This window comes from Papio anubis, chromosome 14, assembly GCF_008728515.1.
Source record: "Papio anubis isolate 15944 chromosome 14, Panubis1.0, whole genome shotgun sequence".
Lineage (NCBI taxonomy): Eukaryota > Metazoa > Chordata > Mammalia > Primates > Cercopithecidae > Papio > Papio anubis.
In genome coordinates this window covers 47,194,474-47,213,319 of record NC_044989.1, presented here as the reverse complement: position 1 = coordinate 47,213,319, position 18,846 = coordinate 47,194,474, and the positions used below count along the sequence as shown (strand labels likewise).

Here is an 18,846-nt window from a genome sequence, read left to right as displayed (position 1 = left end):
CTAGCTAATTTTTTTGGAGGGGATGGGCGGTAGAGATGGGTCTCACTTTGTTGCCCAGTCTGCCCTTCTTTCTAGTCAGGAGGCTAAGGTGGAAGGATCCCTTGAGCCCAGGAGTTTGAGTGTGTAGTAAGCTATAATTATACCAGTGAACTCCAGTCTGGGTGAAAGAGATAGTTCCTGTCTCTAAAAAAAAAAAAAAAAAAAAAAAAAAAAAAAAAAAAAAACCAAAAAACCAGAGATCTTATTTAACAAGTACATACTGAAAAACTGAAATGTGGAGGAGAAATGGGTTGAGTATAGCTCAGATGAGACTTCATGAGTTCGTATCACTGAAGTTGGTTGATGGATAGATGGGACTCATTCTTTCATGTTCTTTAATGTTTTGAAAATTCTTCATAATAAAGTTATTTTTTAATCACTCAGATGGGAACTTTGTTTTTATATGAACAAACCCCAGCACAGCAAGCAGGACTCTGGGGTTCCCCTGCTCCATCCTGACCAAATCTAGACCGGATGTGAGTGAGAAGACAGTAGCAAGCACCTTCCCCCTGGCTGGGTGGCAAGGAGCAACCTCAGACAGGAAAAGGGTACAGGGGCCTATTTTGCTGAAGCATCTACTGATCTTTCATCCCCCCCATATCAGAAAGAGTCCCCACAGCTCATCTTCCCCTTCTGCTCCCTGAATCTGCCTCTGGGAGCTACTTCTCATTTCTGTGGGAAATATCAGACACCGCTGGACCTCAAGGCCTCAGTAAAATGGGTTTCAACCCCCAGTCTCAGAACCTCTCCCAATTCTGTAACTGTGGAAGCTTCAGATCACTGACTCGTAAGAGTCAAACAGGCCAAGTGGGATGTGAAGAATCTCCCTTCAGGGATGCAGGGGAGTCTGCATCAAATCCCAAAAAAGAACAAGCTCTCAATCCCTTGAGTGATCAAGGAACCCTGTAGAGAAAGGACCAAAACAGCAGTCAATCCAAACAACGCTCTAAGCACGGGCTTTGGGAGGCATTTGTTTTTGTTCCTCATGTTTCTGTGTGTGCATATGCGTGTATGACTATATGTCCCAGTGTGAGTGCATGCTTTGTGATAGTGTATCTGGATTTAACAGTGGGAGAAAAATCATTCACAGACTCCAAAACTGGCAGGAGAGACCCCGCTGACCCTTCATGTCCTTCCTTATACTAGCCAGTTCCCACAGTGAAGCCAGCCCAGGGTCCACATCCCCAGCTCTGACACTAAGAGACTTGATGGCAGAGACTCAGGCTTGAGTACAGGCTTTCCCACATACACATTATGTGACCTCTCCGGGCCTTGGTGTCCCTATGTCTAAAATGGGGACAATAACTCCTGCCCTCCTAATAGGGTTGTTCACAAGAATATAGAAAATAGAGAAAGTGGCCAGGCACAGTGGCTCATGCCTGTAATCCCAGCACTTTGGGAGGCCCAGGTGGGCGGAATGCTTCAGCCCAGTTGGAGATCAGCCTGGGCAACATGGCGAAACCCCCTCTCTACTAAAACTACAAAAATTAGCCCGGCATGGTAGCCAGCACCTGCAGTCCCTGCCACTTGGGAGGCCTGGCTTGAACCCAGGAAGTCGAGGCTGCAGTGAGCTGAGATGGCACTACTACACTCCAGCCTGGGTAACAGAGAGACCCTGCTTCAAAAATAAACAAAAAACAAAAAAACCCAAAAGACAACAACAAAAAACCCACAAACAATTGCCCTCCAATCACTTTCTTGCCACTGTGGGAGCTCTTCAAGGACAGGGATTTTGTGCTGTACATCTTTGAGAGGTAATAGTGCAAGTGATTTAAAGGATGTACTCAAAACCTGGGCTCAAATCCTGGTTCCACAACTTACTGGTTACTTAGTTGCTCTGTGCCTCAGTTTCCTTATCTGTAAAGTGGGGCAAACAAGAGTACTTGCTTCACTGGGTTGATTAAAGGGCTCAGGACAGTGTCTGGCACACAGGAAGCACAAGATAACTGTTGACTATTACTATTACTATCACGATCTGTCACTCTCAGAGCCTTCCACAGGCTGGGCAGTCTTTAAAAACTGTATCTGTATTCATTTATTTCTTGCCTCCTTCCACAAAGCCTCCTAAGTGATTGTGCCCACAGAGAGGACTCAGGGAGGGTGAGGTGAAGGCCCCAGGAACAGGATCTGAGGTTAGAGGCTGGGGCGGGGTGTTCCCCGCTGCCACATCAGGGTGCTTTCCCGCCCCAGCACAAGAGCCCGGCCCAGCCAAACCAGCCCTACTGCTAAAGCCACCAACTGCCAGAGTTGGATGTGTCCCGAGATCGCCACAGATGAGAAAACTGAGGCTGGCCAAGCCTCTTCCCCATTTCTCCACCACCCCACCCTGGGGTTAGTCAAACCCTCGCCCCTGTCTGCTGCGGACAGAGCTCCGTTTTCAACTTTACTTGCAAGAACTATGAACAAAGACGAGACAGACACACTTCACCTGCTGGAGTTTAGGGACACCCCACCCTCGGACCGCGGTGGGGGGCAAGAGTCCAGCCAATGCACTGATCTCATAATGTGCAGATACCACCATTTCACGGTAGACAGAGTTAGCCACATTATCCTAAAGGACAGAGAGGAAAAGCCGTTTCTCTTCCCTCCAAGCCCCCAAACTACATGTGATTTTTCTCTCGCGGCAGAAGGACCTTCTTAACTACCCTGGCTGCTCCTAAGACCAGCACGGTGGACGGGTGGACGCCCTTTGCCGGCCGAGGACGGTCTGGGCGCGCTTCCTGGAGGAGGCGGTGCGTTTCGCGCGCTAGCTGCCGGCGAGCCAGCCTCTTCCCTCACTCACCGGTGTCCGGAAAGGTGAACGCTGCGCTCGGGATGCCTCGCCTGTTACCTCCGCCGCCGGGCATGCTCAGCGACTGCAGCTGCCGGACCAGCTCCGGCATGCGGTCCCAGTGGCCCTCGGCGCGGCAGCGCTCCAGCTCGCTCTCCACCTTCAGGTGGGAGCCGTGCGCGCCCTTCGCAGCCATCTTCTCGCGGGCGCTGTCATGGAAGGTGCGGCCAAGAAGTGGAGACCCGGCCGGGGGCGGCGTCCCGGCTGGGGCGCACTCGCGGGTGGGGTTGACGGGGGCGCAGACGGCAGCCGGGGCCCGGGCGGCAGCGGGGGCCCGGGCGGCGGAGGGCCGGCAGCAGCAGCACCCAGCGCACCGCCCGGCGCCTCCGGGCTGCGGCTCCGGCTGAGCTGCCCGGACGCGTACAGGAGCAACCTCCGCCTCTGCTGCAGCAGCTCCTGGCGCTGCCGCCGCCGCCGCCGCTGCAGCTGCTGCCACAGCCTCCGCCCCGGGCCCCGGCGCCGCCAGCTGCGGACCCGCCCCTGGCCGCGGCTCCACCCCCGCGGGGGCGTGGCGAGGCCTCGGCGAGCCCGGCTCGCTGGCTGCCAGCGCGGCCACAGCAGCCAGGCGCGCGACGGGCGCTCGCGGACGCCCCGGTACCCGCCCCCTGCCGCCGCCGCCGCGGAGTTCGAGCTCACTTTAATCCCGCGCGGAGCCCGGGCGCCTGGGGGCGCCTCGCTTCCCGCCCCCTCCCCATCCCATCGGAGCTCTTGGCCTGGGAGACCACCGCCCGACGACCTGGCTTTGTGTGGTAGCCCCGTCACCGCTGCTGCCCCCGACACGTCACAAAAATGGGGAGAGGCCGGCCGACGGGCCCCAACCCCGACGGCGAGCCTCCTGGGAGCTGGCCTGCTGCGCGAGGACCCAGGCCCGTTCCCAGGCCCGCGACTCTCTGGACGCCCCTCTGCTGAGAGCATTTGTATTTTCTTATTTTAGCGGAGTCCCTCTTTCCAACTTGACTTCCCTGACCCGTTGACCTGTCCTCTGTGGAATCTCAGTTGCCCTGGATTTCTTAAAGGCTTTAGGCTGTTTCACCAACTTGGTATTTATTTATTTCTTCATCCTGGTCTAAGACTGTGATCAAAGCTCTATGGAGCGCTTAGCAGGGTTTATCTCGGCGCTGTGGGGTGCCCAGAAGTTCACAGGACTACGGGGCGGGGCCCGCCGAGGTCCACCCTTGCCAGGAGACTTGTTACAGGGGCCCGGCCCCGCTGCCTCCGCAGCTCACAGACTAGTGCGGGAGAAGCCACAGCAAGATCTGAAACCAAAAATGCACTTAAGTGACATATTGTATGGTCGACTGAAGACCCAAAAGACAGCAGGGTCGGGGCAAACTTTTGAGCAGACTCCTAAGAGTTAGAAGGTGCTCTACATCCTCCCTCTGGAGTCTTCACCACTGCCCTAAGTGTTTTTGGACAACTGTAACCGAGGGAAGGTTTTTATGTCAAGCAGAACCCAGGCTCCTAGTGCAGAGGCTCCCATGTGGCCTTTCACATGAAGCCACACAGGGTGATTAGCTGAAGACAGTCTTCCTGTTCCCACTGACCCCCGACTCCACTGCGGAGGCCCTGCTCTCCGGGTTCTAAATGCAGCTCCAGTCCTTGTTTGGTGGGCAGGATTTCCTAACGGTGGGTGCTGCTCTGAGCACCTGGGGACTGTTCTCAACCACCAGAGGCCAGGAGGTAGATGAAGGGAAGCTGAGGCTGCTCTGGCAGTTGGAATTTAGAGACAGTTTACTCAAGCAGCTTGCAAACTCCTGGCTTACTCCAGCCAACTCCTCAAGCTGGCTTTTTGTTACTCTTTGGCTGCCTTTGATGGTCACCAGAACCGGATTTCACTTGGAGAAAGAGAGTGAATTAGGGTGACCCGAGAACACACTGTGATTTGCCCCACGCCTGGCATTCCTGGGAGTCAGCCCTGAGGCAGGGAGTGAACAGCAGGGTTGATAAGAGGGAGGCGACCTTGGCAGAAATAAGACCTCCCTTCCTGTGTCTTTTTTCCTAGTCCTTTGCCAGCCCTGCCCCCAGGTTGTAGAGCACCTAGTGAACCAACTGTAGAGGGAATCACTGCTTGTTTTTTTGAGGGGGTCACCAACACTCATATATGTGTGGGCATAAAGGAGTGTGGGGAGGAACAGTCCTCATGGCTCACATTTATAATGAGCTGTTCCTCAACACACGCCTGACCCCTGCACAGCTATTTTTCCAGTAGGGACAAAACCCCAGCCCTCTGATGACCAACATTTCTCAGGGGTGTAAAAAACTAGGAACAAGAACCCCCCTCGGCCTCCCAAAGTGCTAGGATTACAGGCTTGAGCCACTGTGCCCACCCAGTTTTATTCCTTTTCTAGTGCCTTGTTTTAAAGGCTATTGTACAATTTTGGGTAGGGATTTAGATGGGTCAGTCTGAACCTTGATGGGTTTAGCTCCTGTAGAATATCAGTAAAATTTTTATTTCATTTTACTATTATTTTTAATTTATTATTTTGTTTGTAGAGATGGGATCTTTCTGTGTTGCCCAGGCTGGTCTTAAACTCCCAGCCTCAAGCGGTCCTCCCACCCTGGCCTCCCAAAGTGCTTTTCTTTTTTTTTTTTGAGACGGACTCTTGCTCTGTTGCCCAGGCTGGAGTGCAGTGGCACGATCTCAGCTCATCACAACCTCCGCCTCCCAGGTTCAAGCAATTCTCCTGCCTCAGCCTCCCGAGTAGCTGGGTCTACAGGCGTGCACCACTATACTCAGCTAATTTTTGTATTTTTAGTAGAGACGGGGTTTCACTATGTTGGCCAGGTGGTCTCGAACTCCTGACCTCATGATCTGCCCGCCTTGGCCTCCCAAAATGCTGGAATTATAGCCATGAGCCACCCCGCCCAGCCTACAAAGTGCTTTGATTGCAGGTATGAACCACCCACCACACAGGGCCAGTAGAATTTTTTGACTGTAAGAGAGCTTCAACTTAATGTTTGATTTACACACCAAAGTACTGATAAATCAATATCCAAATTAGCTATGACCTTATTATGGACAGGAAGGGCCTCAGGGACTAGAAGGAAAAAAGCCTCAGGAGAGCATGTCATGTGGCAACTCCATTCACATAATGAATCCCTCTCTATTAAGTTATTAAAGTATAGTGTCACAAAGTAGAAGAGAATGCCCCTCAGTTGAAGGTCCGAGGCACGGTTTTAGGCTGTGGCCTAGGGAAGTTGTGTTGAGGATGATTAGATAGGCGTATGACCCAAGAAGTGTATTGATATTAAAGGAAAAAAGGTATAATAGTGATCAAGTTTAAGATTGATATTTTGTGCCTATATCCATCAAGTTTGTAAGTTGTCCTTTATGTTTTAGAGAAATGTTTCCTTATGGGTTTAAAGGCAGAATGGGAAATTGAACACCTTCATCGGTGACTTGATTTTTGCTTTTAGTTTCTTAATTCTAGGGTTCTTTCAAAATGTTCAAGGAGGTTTTGGCGATCTGGCCATGGGGCTATTTCCCATTCTAGTTTTTGTTTGCATAATAAATCCCCTATTTCTGGTTTAAGGCCATTCATAAAAAGAGAAAAGAATCCCATCACATCCGCTTCAAGATCTACTCCAGAATTCTGCCACTAGATAGTAAAGGACCTAGCCCTGAAGTCTCCATCAGACTTCTCTCTTTTACATATATATATATGTATTTTGCTTCAGTCCATGACCTGCTGAACAGACTTCTCTCTTGACAAAGAATTAATTAGAGCACATTTTGGTTTCACAGGGAAGACTGAGGATAGCCTCCAAAAGACCTTGACTAACATTCACAGCTTCCCCAAACCCCTTCAGCTTCCTACGCAATCCATGGTCTTTGAAATCACCGTTGGGCCAGGCATGGCAGCTCGTGCCTATAATGCTAACACTTTGGGAGAAGGAGGCGGGAAAATCACTTGAGCCCAGGAGTTCAAGACCAGCCTGGGCAATCTAGTGAGACCCTGTCTCTACAAAATAAATAAAAAAATAATCATTGGGGGGTTTTCCATTCTGACTTTTTCATTGAATGTTTTGCATCTGAGGCTCCAACTGGCATATAAATGAATTGCTATAAATCTGGCTGCTCTGGATTATATGTTTCTAAAACAATTCGAAGTCCCATTTAGGCCTTTGTACAAGGGCTTTCAGCTAAAAATGAAAACGGGGCTTAAAATCCCCCATAGAGTTTTATTTATTTATTTATTTTTCTATTCTGAAGTTAAGTGAGCTTTGGGGTATTTAGCCAGCCAAGAGGAAAGGGCCCGAGGTAGGGAAAAGGGCAGAGATGGAGGAGCATAGGGTAGGGGAAAAGAAATAGGTCTCAGCTGTGATATTGGGGCAGGGGAGGTCTAAAAGATAGTTTTAAGTAGTTCAGCTTTTTATTTTGCTTTGGCCAAGCAATCTGTTAAGGAAGTAATTTTTGGGGCTGGGTGTGGTGGCTCACTCCTGTAATCCTAGCACTTTGGGAGGCCGAAGTGGGCAGATCACTTGAGCTCAGGAGTTCAAGACCAGCCTGGGCAATATGGCAAAACCCCATCTCTACAAAAAATACAAAAATTAGCCTGGCATGGTGGGCAGGTGCCTGTGGTCCCAGCTACTTGAGGGGCTGAGGTGGGAGGATCGCTTGAGCCCAGGAGGCAGAGGTTGCAGTGAGCTGAGATCGTGCCACTGCACTCCAGCCTGGGTGACAGAGAGCCTATCTCAAAAAAAAAAAAAAAAAAAAGAATTTTGGAATCCTATTTCTTTTGTATGCTTGCTCATGCTAATGAAAAAAATGAAGACCATTGGATGTTTAGAATTGTGTTCACTTTGCAATCTAAAGTGAATACTTTTGTTCATATCAGAAATTCCTCATAGTGGCTACTGCAATTCTAAATTATATTTGGGGAAATGATGATGCTATCTAGACAAGTAAGTGTACACATTTGGGTGACAGCATAAATACATGCAAGAAGCAGAAGTCTGGCCTGAGGAAGCCATAGACAGGTTGATACTGAGACAGACCCATGAGAGTCTGCGAATGGTGAGCTGACAGTTGCTTGTGTATCCTGTGGCTCAGGACTCCCCAGCCTCATAGCTAGACCTTTTCCAACTGTAACCCTGATGAATTTACAGTTCCCAGCAGACAGAGGGTCCAGAGAGATTGTCCTGAACCAAACTCTTTTTTTTTTTTTTTTTTTGAGACGGAGTCTCGCTGTGCTCCCAGGCTGGAGTGCAGTGGCGTGATCTCGGCTCACTGCAAGCTCCGCCTCCCGGGTTCATGCCATTCTCCCACCTCAGCCTCCCAAGTAGCTGAGACTACAGGCGCCCGCCACCACGCCCGGCTAGTTTTTTGTATTTTTAGTAGAGACGGGGTTTCACCATGTTAGCCAGGATAGTCTCGATCTCCTGACCTCGTGATCCACTCGCCTCGGCCTCCCAAAGTGCTGGGATTACAGGCTTGAGCCACCGCGCCCGGCCCTGAACCAAACTCTTAAAGACAAAATAAGACACGTCTGAGAAAAGTTCTCATAAAGTTTTGATCAGAGACAAAATTTGTCCCTGGGCCAGCTAAGGGACAGACTTACTGAGACCTACACTTGTCCTCTTCATTAAAAACTTTCCTCTTACAGATGCACAACAAAAAATGACTAGGATGAACACAGACAAGTAGTAGCGTTGTTAGTAATAAGGCAGATATCCACCAAGGAGAAAATATTTTCAAATATGGTCAGATAATCAAAGGGTTCTTTATTGGTAGAAGAGAAAACAGGCTCAGTATTTGGGAAGCTAAATAAGCAGATATATTTATTTCTTATTATTGTTTATGTTTTTAGAGACAGGGTCTTGCTCTGTCACCTGGGCTGGAGTGCTGTGGTGCAATTATAGCTCACTGCAGCCTTCAACTCCTGGGCTCAAGCCATCCTCCAGTCTCAGCCTCCCAAGTAGCTGGGATTACAGGCACACGTCACCACCCCCAGCTATGTTTTCTAATTTTTTTAGAGACTGAATCTTGCTATGTTGCCCAGGCTGGTCTCAAAACTCCTGGCCACTAGCAATCCTCCCACCTCGGCCTCCCTAGTCTCTAGGATTATAGGTGTGAGCCATCACACCTAAGAGAAAAATTAAAAAAAGAAATTGGAGCTTGGGTCCAATGCAAGACTTGCATCTCTCATTGTTTCAGTCTGAAAGAACTCCAAGCAGGAAGCTTAAGAGTCTCAGAGGATCACCCTATTTCTGAGTCAGGGGTCTTGGACTGCAGTGTTGAGGAGGTCTCAGTTGGATCACTGCGGGCCTCAATAATTGAATGCTGGCTCCCTAAAAATACCATCAAGACAATTTTTACGATAACACAAAGCTTAGCTTGTTCTCATGGCAGGAAGGGAGAACACTACCCTGACAGAGTCATAGCAGTATCTGGAATAGGGAAAGCAAAGTTGGAATAGTTATAAAGTGTTGAGGTCTGTTTTATTTTTTTATTTTTATTTTTTTGCTTAAGCTCAGTGGCAAGAAAGGAGTTTATTTTAAAGCAGCTCTTCCAATGACGGGACTTGATTAGGACTGGGCAAGGATCATGATACAATAGTATCATAGCTCACTGTAGCCATGAACTTCTGGGCTCAGGATGAAGGAGTGTGGGGAGCAACAGTTGTCATGGCTCACATTTGTAATGAGCTGTTCCTGAACACACGCCTGACCCCTTCACAGCTCTTTTCCAGCAGAGACAATACTTCAGCCTTCTAGTGACCAATGCTTCTCAGGGGTGTTGGTCTAGTAATCAAAGGCCTTAAAGAGCAGTAGTCTTAGGGCCAAGCATGGTGGCTCACGCCTGTACTCCCAGAACTTTGGGAGGCCGAGGCGGGCAGATCATGAGGTCAAGAGATTGAGACCATCCTGACCAACATGGTGAAACCCTGTCTCTACTAAAAATACAGAAATTAGCTGGACATGGTGGTGCACACCTGTAGTTCCAGCTACTCGGGAGGCTGAGGCAAGAGAATTGGTTGAACCAAGGAGGCAGAGGTTACAGTGAGCCGAGATGGTGCCACTGCACTCCAACCTGGCGACAGAGTGAGACTCAGTCTCAAAAAAAAGAGCAGTAGTCTTCATACCTTGTTCCAGGATTGGGATTGTTGGGACAGGGCAAAGCGATGGTTTTGAAGTGAGGGTTTTTTTGTTTGTTTTTGTTTTTGAGACGGAGTCTCCCTCTGTCATCCAGGCTCACTGCAACCTATGAGGGGAGGGTTTTTAAAGTGTTTTAGAGAATAAAAAGCAGTTTGAGTCTATCTATTGAAAAGTCACAGGCCGGGAAAGGTGGCTCACGCCTGTAATCCCAGCAATTTGGGAGGTTAAGGTGGTTGGATCACTTGAGGTCAGGAGTTCGAAATCAGCCAGTTCAAGACCAGCCTGGCCAACATGGCAAAACCCCATCTCTATAAAAAACACAAAAATTAGCTGGGCGTGGTGGCATGCATCTATAATACCAGCAATTCAGGTGGCTGATGCACAAGAATCGCTTGAACCCAGAAAGCAGAGGTTACAGTGAGCTAAGATCGTGCCACTGCACTCCAGCCTGAGCAACAAAACAAGACTGTCTCAAAAACAAAAGTCATCGAGTTCATTTAAATGGTTTCTTCTGAAAACTTCTGCAAAAAAACAATGAAGTTATTTACAACTTTTATCATCCTGGGTAAGAGTTTCCTGCATAGTAATACCATGTCAATGTCAACAGTACCCTGGGTGTAGATGGTTTCTGTTCTTCCTGTGTACTGACTTAAAAATTTACTTTGGATGATTATTATGACATTCTCCTCGCCTTCATCAAATCATTCTTATACTAGTTGCCACAGTGGCTGTGAATAGTTGGGCTGGAGGTCACAAAGTGCCCCCAGCCATCAGAAGTAGAGCACCAAGTCTAATGAGATGTCCTTCCCACCTTCTACTCTGGCCTCTTCTTTCATAGTTACCATGTGGGGTCCCCCAGAGCCCTGTGTTCCCAGCACATGCTAGATTTCTGACCAGTGCTCTGCCTTTTATGACACTTCACCTTGCTGTCACCCTAGAAATCCTAAATTTAAATATGAATTAAACATTTGCTTCATGATCAACAGTCATTTCAGCCACTCAGATCATCAGTATATGTGATGTAGAGCACAATGACAACTGCCTTCCCAATTTTATGTAGTCATGTGCATAGCCCAGGATCCTTACATTCAGAAATCAACTTTTACTCATTACCATGATCATTGGCTCAGAGCGTATCTTGCCCATGTTATCTTATGTCTTACTTAATTTCAACACTGAACCAGCCCTCCCAGAATGTTGACATTAAAACTCTGACAGGAGCTCGCTATATGGTCTTTTCCTTTGACAGCTGCCTGAAAAACTACATGTAATCATTACGCTAAGAGATGAAGTCCTACAAAGGCAAGCTTCAAAATCATGAATTCTTTGTGCTGGCACATAGTAGGCACTCAGTAATTATGTTATATTAATTTTAGAATCTCAGACTGTTGAAGATTTTCCCACACTTGGAAGACAAGAGCTTTGGGGTGTTTTTTATCCCCAGTCACTCACTTCATGATTGAGATACCAGTATCTCTCCACGCGCTACGCGCTGCCCTCCCTCCCACCATCCCAGTCCCTTCTGTTCCTCAGGGTCCCAGGTGACTCCTGTTTCTCGTTAGTGGCTTCTGTGTCATTTTGCAAGACTGCTACAATGGGCCCCTCTCCAGAGCAGGAGCCCATGATTTCTCCATCTTGCCCAGTGCTGGTTCTCTGCCCAGCTACTGCCATCCTGAGGGAGAGAAGCCACCCCAACCCACAAGGGCTCAGAGCCTTTTCAGTGCAGCTTGGCTGGTCTGGTTTTATGTCCCACCACTCCTAAGGCTAGCCTTGAGTGTCTAGCCACTCAGAGATTACAGCGGTTTTGAGCCTTAAAACACAGCTTTGCTCCATCTGTTTTTCTTTTTTGAGATGGAGTCTCACTCTGTTGCCCAGGCTGGAGTGCAGTGGCACGATCTGTGCTCACTGCAACCTCTGCCTCCCGGGTTCAAGCGATCTTCCTGCCTCAGCTGCTTGAGTAGCTGGGACTACAAGCATGCACCACCACGCTTGGCTAATTTTTGTATTTTTAGCAGAGATGGGGTTTCACCTTGTTGGCCAAACTGGTCTCCAACGCCTAACCTCAGTGATCCACCCGTCTCGGCCTCCCAAAATGCTAAGACTATAGGCCTGAGCCACTGCACCTGGCCTCCACCTGCTTCTAAATTAATCTGTCTTTCTCTTTCTTTTCTTCCTCTTTTTCTTCTCTTTTAAAAACATTTTTGTTGGCCGGGCGCGGTGGCTCAAGCCTGTAATCCCAGCACTTTGGGAGGCCGAGACGGGCGGATCACGAGGTCAGGAGATTGAGACCATCCTGGCTAACACGGTGAAACCCCGTCTCTACTAAAAAATACAAAAAACTAGCCGGGCGAGGTGGCGGGAGCCTGTAGTCCCAGCTACTCGGGAGGCTGAGGCAGGAGAATGGCATAAACCCGGGAGGCGGAGCTTGCAGTGAGCTGAGATCCGGCCACTGCACCCCAGCCTGGGCGAGAAAGTGAGACTCCGTCTTAAAAAAAAAAAAAAAAAAAAATTTTGTTGTAAAAAATAACACAAAGGAAAGTGCATACATGTAATTATTATACAGCAAACTCTTATTAACCATCAACTAGGGTCAATAAATAAAGTTTCAGGCTGGGCACAATGGCTCATGCCTGTAATCCCAGCACTTTGGGAGGCCAAGGTGCGAGGATCATATGAGGTCAAGAGTTTGAGACCAGCCTGGTCAACATGGTGAAACCCCATCTCTACTAAAGATACAAAAATTAGCCAAGTGTGGTGGGGGCACCTGTAATCCCAGCTACTTGGGAGGCTGAGGCACAGGAATTGCTGGAACCCAGGAGGCAGAGGTTGCAGTGAGTAGAGACCCCGCCACTGCACTCCAGCCTGGGTGACAGAGCAAGACTCTGTCTCAAAAAAAAGAATCCCAGAAGCCCTACATTGCTTTCTGATATCTTTTCTCAGATTTAGGAAGTTTTTTCTATTCCTAGTTTGGTAAAGGTTTTTAAAAAACATCATGATTGAAATTGAATTTTACGAATACTTTTTTGCACTTACTGAGATTGTCATATGATTTTTCTCCCTTAGATCTATTAACATGGTGAAATACTTTGATTTTCAAAGGTTAAACCATCCTCACATTTCTGGAATCAACTTAGTTGTATTAATTTCCTATTGCTTCTGTAACAAATTAGCACACATTTAAATGGCTTTAAACAACATGTATTCATTATCTTAAAATTCCTGAGGTCAGAAGTTCAAAGTGGGTCTTATGAACTAAATCAAGGAGTTGGCAGAGCTGCATTTCTTCTCAAATCTACTACTGATAATTTGTCAGGGATTTAACAATTTTATTGATTTTTTTTTTCTCTGTTTTTGTTTGTTTTTACCCCAAAGAACCAGCTGGCCTCTAGAAACATGAATAGAGAAGATCAGTTCTAGAGGCCAACTGCATTCCTTGGCTGGTAGCCCCTTTCTACATCTTCAAAGCTCATCACTCCAACCTCTGCTTCCAAGGGCACCTCTACTCTCTGACTCTGACCCTCCTGTTTCCTTCTTAGAAAGACTCTTGTGATTATACTGGGCTCATGGAGATCATCCAAGATAATCTCCCCATCTCAAGGTCCTCAATTTAATCACTCTGCAAAGTCCTTTTTGCCATGTAAAATAACATTCGGTCTGGGCATAGTGGCTCATGGCTGTAAAACCAGCACTTTCAGAAGCTGAGGCGAGAGGATCGCTTGAGACCAGGAGTTCGAGACTAGCCTGGGCAATATAGCCAGACCCTGTCTCTGTTTAAAAGAAATTATATTTAATTAGCTAGGCATGATGGTATATGCCTATAATCCCAGCTGCAGCTGAAAGCTGCAGTGAGCCATGATTGCACCACTGCACTCCTAAATAAATAAAATTCATAGATTTCAGGGATTAGGACATAAACATCTTTGGGGGCCATTATTCTGTCTACCACGTTGATCAATATGTATTTTCCTTTTTATATACTGTTTGATTTCAATTGCTAATAAAATGTTTTGTTTAGAATTTTAGTATCCATGTTCATGAGATACGGCTAAATTTTCTCATCTGGAACTGTGTTCACTGGCTTTTGGTCATCAAAATTGTGATAGCTTTGTAAATGAATCGGAGAGTGTATATATATATTTTTCTTTTCTCCAAAGAGTTTGTATAAAGCATTATTTTTCCACTTAGCTATTTATGGGAAGGTTTAAAAAATACTGATTGGATTTCTTTTAAAATTATAGGACTTCAGGCCGGGCGCAGCGGCTCACGCCTGTAATCGCAGCACTTTGGGAGGCCAAGGAGGGCGGATCACCTGAGGTCAGTAGTTTGAGACCAGCCTGGTCAACAGGGTGAAACCCTGTCTCTACTAAATATACAAAAATTAGCCGGATGTGGTTGCAGGCGCCTGTAATCCCAGCTACTAGGGAGGCTGAGGCAGGAGAATCGCTTGAACCTGGGAGGCAGAGGTTGCAGTGAGCCGAGATCATGCCATTGCACTCCAGCCTGGGGTACAAGAGCAAGAATTCGTCTCAAAAATAAATAAATAAATAAAAATTATAGGCCTTCAAATTTCCATTTCTTCTTTGGTCAATTTTTGGTAAGTTTTTTTTTTTTTTTCCTAGGAATACATTCCATCTAGCATTTTACGTTTTAGGCATGAAGTTAACTATAAAATCCGCTTATCTTTTAAGTGTTTGTAGAATTTATAGTGCTATTTGAATTTTCATTACTGGTATTTGTATTCATTATTTGTGCATTATCTCTTTTTAAAATTTTTCTTGATAATTTTCCAGGGATTTATAAATTTTATTACTTTTTTAAAAACAACCAGTTTTTGTTTATAACGATCCTCTCTATTACATGTTGCTTTCCACTTCATTAATTTTGTTATCCTTATTTTTTCATTTATCTTATTGTATTCAAGTTTCTTCTATACTTATATAACAGTAGGGAAAGGTTCTAGAGGCACCCAGGCTAGAAGCGTTTTTTTGTTTTGTTTTTTTCTTTTTTTGAGACAGTGTTTCACTCTGTTGCCCCAGGCTGGGGTACATAGTAAAAAAAAACTCCCCCCAAAATCTCATGGCTTTCACCAACTTAGTTTATTTCTCACTCATGCCACCTATTCCACCCAGCTTAGCTGAGTTTTTCTCCACATTTTCACTCTGGAGCTCAAGCTAGCAAAGCAGCCACTGTCTAAAACATTGACAATTATTATGGCAGAAGGAAAAGAGATGATATGGTGAACCGTATATTGATTCTTAAAACTTCTGTCTAGGTGTGACACATTTCTGTACATATTCCACTGACCAGAGGAAGAAATATGACTCAGCCTAACACCAATGCCCAGAGATGGGCAGTGAATCTTTGTGAATAATAATATAGTATCCCATATCTTATTTTTCTAGCTTTTTGCAATTCAATCTCAGCTCATTTTCAGTCTTTCTTATTTTTAAGATATATGCATTTAAGATATACATTTCTGTGTTAGCTGTACCCCATAAGCACTGATACACAGAAATTTTGTTAACATTCAGTTCAAAAATTTTTTACATTTCCTTTATGATATCTTATTTGACCTACGTGTTATTTAGAAGGGCTATTTATTTATTTATTTATGTATTTTGAGACAGGGTCTTGCTCTGTCGCCCAGGCTGGAGTGCAGCTGCGCTATCATAGCTCACTGCAGCCCCAAACTTCTGGGCTCAAGCAATCCTGCCTCAGCCTCCCAAGTAGCTAGGACTACAGCTGTGTATCACCACACCCAGGTAGTTTTTAAATTTTTCCTATAGAGATGGGGTCTGGCTCTGTTGACCAGGCTGTCTCAGAACTCTGGGACTCAAGCAGTCTTCCTACCTTAGCTTCACAAAGTGCCAGGATTACATGCATAAGCCACTGCACAAAGTCTAGAAGTGTTTTTTTGTTTTGTTTTTTTCTTTTTTTGAGACAGAGTCTCACTCTCTTGCCCCAGGCTGGGGTGCAGTGGTGCGATCTTGGCTCACTCCAACAGAGAAGTCAGTGAGGTCTTACTTGCATGTAGTTGAAGTCACAGGAGGAGAGGAGAGAATGAGCAAAGACAGTAGTTGAAGAGATAATATCTAAAATTTTCCAGAATCAATGAAAGATTACAAGTTCGGGATCAAAAGAGGTTGAGGCTGCAGTGAGCTGTGATTGCACCACTGCACTCCAGCCTGGGTAATGTTGTCAGACTCTGTTTCAAAAGAAAAAATAAAAAAGTCCAAGGTTTGAAATCATGTAAGTTTATTCACTGGTATAATGCAGTTACACCAGGGGTAGGGGGAGCAGGGAGCTTTAAAAGCCACATTTATTTTGAAATTAAAAAACACTTCTAGTCATGCCTGTAATCCCAGCACTTTGGGAGGTTGAGGCGGGTGGATCACCTGAGGTCAGGAGTTCGAAACCAGCCTGGCCAACATGGCAAAACCCTGTCTCTACTAAAATACAAAAATACAAGAATTAGCCAGGCATGGTGGCAAGTGCCTGTAATCTCAGCTACTCAGTAGGGTGAGGTGGGAGAACCGCTTGAACCTGGGAGGCGGAGGTTGCAGTGAGCTGAGATCGCGCCATTGCACTCCAGCCTGGGGGACAAGCGCGAGACTTTGTCTCAACAACAACAAAAAGGAATCTTGTGGAACACATGATTCCTATGCTGAACACATAGGAAGTATGGGTTGTATCCACAAAAGCCACTTTATTTTTATCTTCCATTGACTTTTAATTCCTTTCAATGGGGGTTAACCTGGTCTTTCCCTAGCTAGAATCAATTATTAATGTTGCTTAGGGAAAAATATAAAATAAACATGGGTTTTTTGGGGGGAGGTGGCAGGGGAGAAGTCAGCTTAGGAACTGGTTTGTGAATTGCCTTTTCACATCAAATGAGTCAGTTGATACAGTCAGGTTAATTTATTCTGACCAGGCATGTATCAACATTTTATTGATTGATTGACTGATTGATTGAGCCAGAGTCTCGCTTTGTTGCCCAGGCGGGAGTGCAGTGGTGTGATCTTGGCTCACTGCAACCTCCGCCTCCCAGGTTCAATAGATTCTCCCGCCTCAGCCTCCCAAGTAGCTGGGATTACAAGCGCCCGCCACCACGCCTGGCTAATTTTTGTATTTTTAGTAGAGATGGGGTTTCACCATACTGGCCAGGCTAGTCTCGAATTTCTGACCTCAAGTAATCCACCTGCCTCAGCCTCCCAAAGTGCTGGGATTATAGGCATGAGCCACTGCACCCGGCTCAACATATTGTTAAAAAAAACACAAGTGGCTATGGTGGTGCATGCTGGTAGTCCCAGCTACTCAGGACGCTGAGGTGGGAAGATCGCTTAAGCCCAGAAATTCAAATCTAGTCTGGGGAACATAGCGAGACAACCCCCATCACTGAAATAAATTAAATAAATAAATAAATAAATAAATAACAAGTACAGTGCAATGAATAGATCTGTATTATAGAAAAATACTGAAAGCTGAATGGCAGCAGCCCACATCCCTAAAGGCCAATTTGTTGAAGGATTAGTTAGTTCAATATCCAAGCTACCCCATTTGCCAAACATATGATTTACCAAAAACTAAGAGTACTCTTGAAATTTCCAATGAAGGCTGTGGCATGGTGGCTCACGCTCATAATCCTAGGATTTTGGGAGGCCAAGGAAGGCAGATTGCTTGAGCCCAGAGCTCGAGACCAGCCTGGCCACCATGGTGAAACCTTGTCTCTACAAAAAATACAAAAATTAGCCAGGCGTGGTAGCAGTGTGCCTGTAGTCCCAGCTATTCCAGGGCCTGAGGCAGGAGGAATGCTTGAGCCCAGGAGGTTGAGGCCACAGTGCGTTAAGATCATACCACTGCGCTCCAGCCAGGGTGACAGAGTGAGACCCTATCTTGAGGAAAAAAAAAAAAAAGAAAGAAAGAAAATATCCAATGAATAGTAAGGTACTCTTATGAATATCACATGGAATATTTTTATTCAAGATTTTCCTCAAGTTTTCTTCTCATATTCTATTAAAAACACCATGCTCAATATATTTTATAATTTTTCTTTAGAATATTATTATACGCACATACAAAATATAAATTCTTCACAAATATGATTATATTCCACAAATGTAAAACCCAAGCTTTCAGTTAATTGGAGAGCTAAGCTCACAAGAAAGTAGGGAAAATTCTCAATATTCAAAAAATTAAGAAGGAGTTAACTTAGTGGAGAGAAGGGAAGAGTGTTGATGAACTGATACTAAAGCTTCCCTGGGGGGTTTACAGTTTTACTGGTTTACAGGGACTTTGAGGTTTTTTTTGGTTCCTTTAGTTGGGTTTTTTTTTTTAAAGAGACAGGATCTCATTCTGTCACCCAGGCTGGAGTGCAGTGGCAGGATCATAGTTCACTGCAGCCTTGACTTCCTGGGCCCAGGCGATCCTCTCATCTCTTCCTCCTGGGTAGCTGGGACTACAGGCCCACACCACCACGCCTGGCTCTTTTTCTAAAAATTTTCTATAGGCTGGGGGTGGTGGCTCATGCCTATAATCCCAGCACTTTGGGAGGCTGAGGCGGGTGGATCACCTGAGGTCAGGAGTTTGAGGCCAGCCTGGCCAACAAGGTGAAACCCCGTCTCTACTAAAAATACAAAAAAAATTAGCCGGGCGCGGTGGCAGGCACCTGCAATCCCAGCTACTCTGGAGGCTGAGGAAGGAGAATCGCTTGAACCTAGGAGGCGGAGGTTGCAGTGAGCTAAGATCGCGCCACTGCACTCCAGCCTGGGGGACAAGAGCGAGACTTTGTCTCAAAAAAAAAAGTTTTTCTATAGAGACAGGGTTGTCCTATGTTGCGCAGGCTGGTCTCAAACTCCTGGACTCAAGCGATTCTCCAGTCT

At 46.3% G+C, this 18,846-nt stretch overlaps 1 protein-coding gene across 7 annotated transcripts in view; it reads right to left on the bottom strand.

Annotated features, from left to right (window-relative positions):
* TTC7A (tetratricopeptide repeat domain 7A) overlaps window positions 1-3,350 on the bottom strand; it is a 134,787-nt gene extending 131,437 nt beyond the window's left edge. For 3 of the 7 annotated variants that reach the window (XM_021924805.2, XM_009184150.4, XM_021924806.2), the window contains exon 1: window positions 2,822-3,030. In XM_021924805.2, coding sequence (XP_021780497.1) covers window positions 2,822-3,005 — 184 coding nt within the window. In that variant the 5' untranslated portion in view covers window positions 3,006-3,030. Of the gene's footprint in view, window positions 1-2,821 lie in introns of all 7 variants that reach the window. The other 4 variants (XM_031655135.1, XM_009184149.3, XM_009184151.3 and 1 more) reach the window with 2 other exon arrangements.
* Window positions 3,351-18,846: the final 15,496 nt, after the last annotated feature.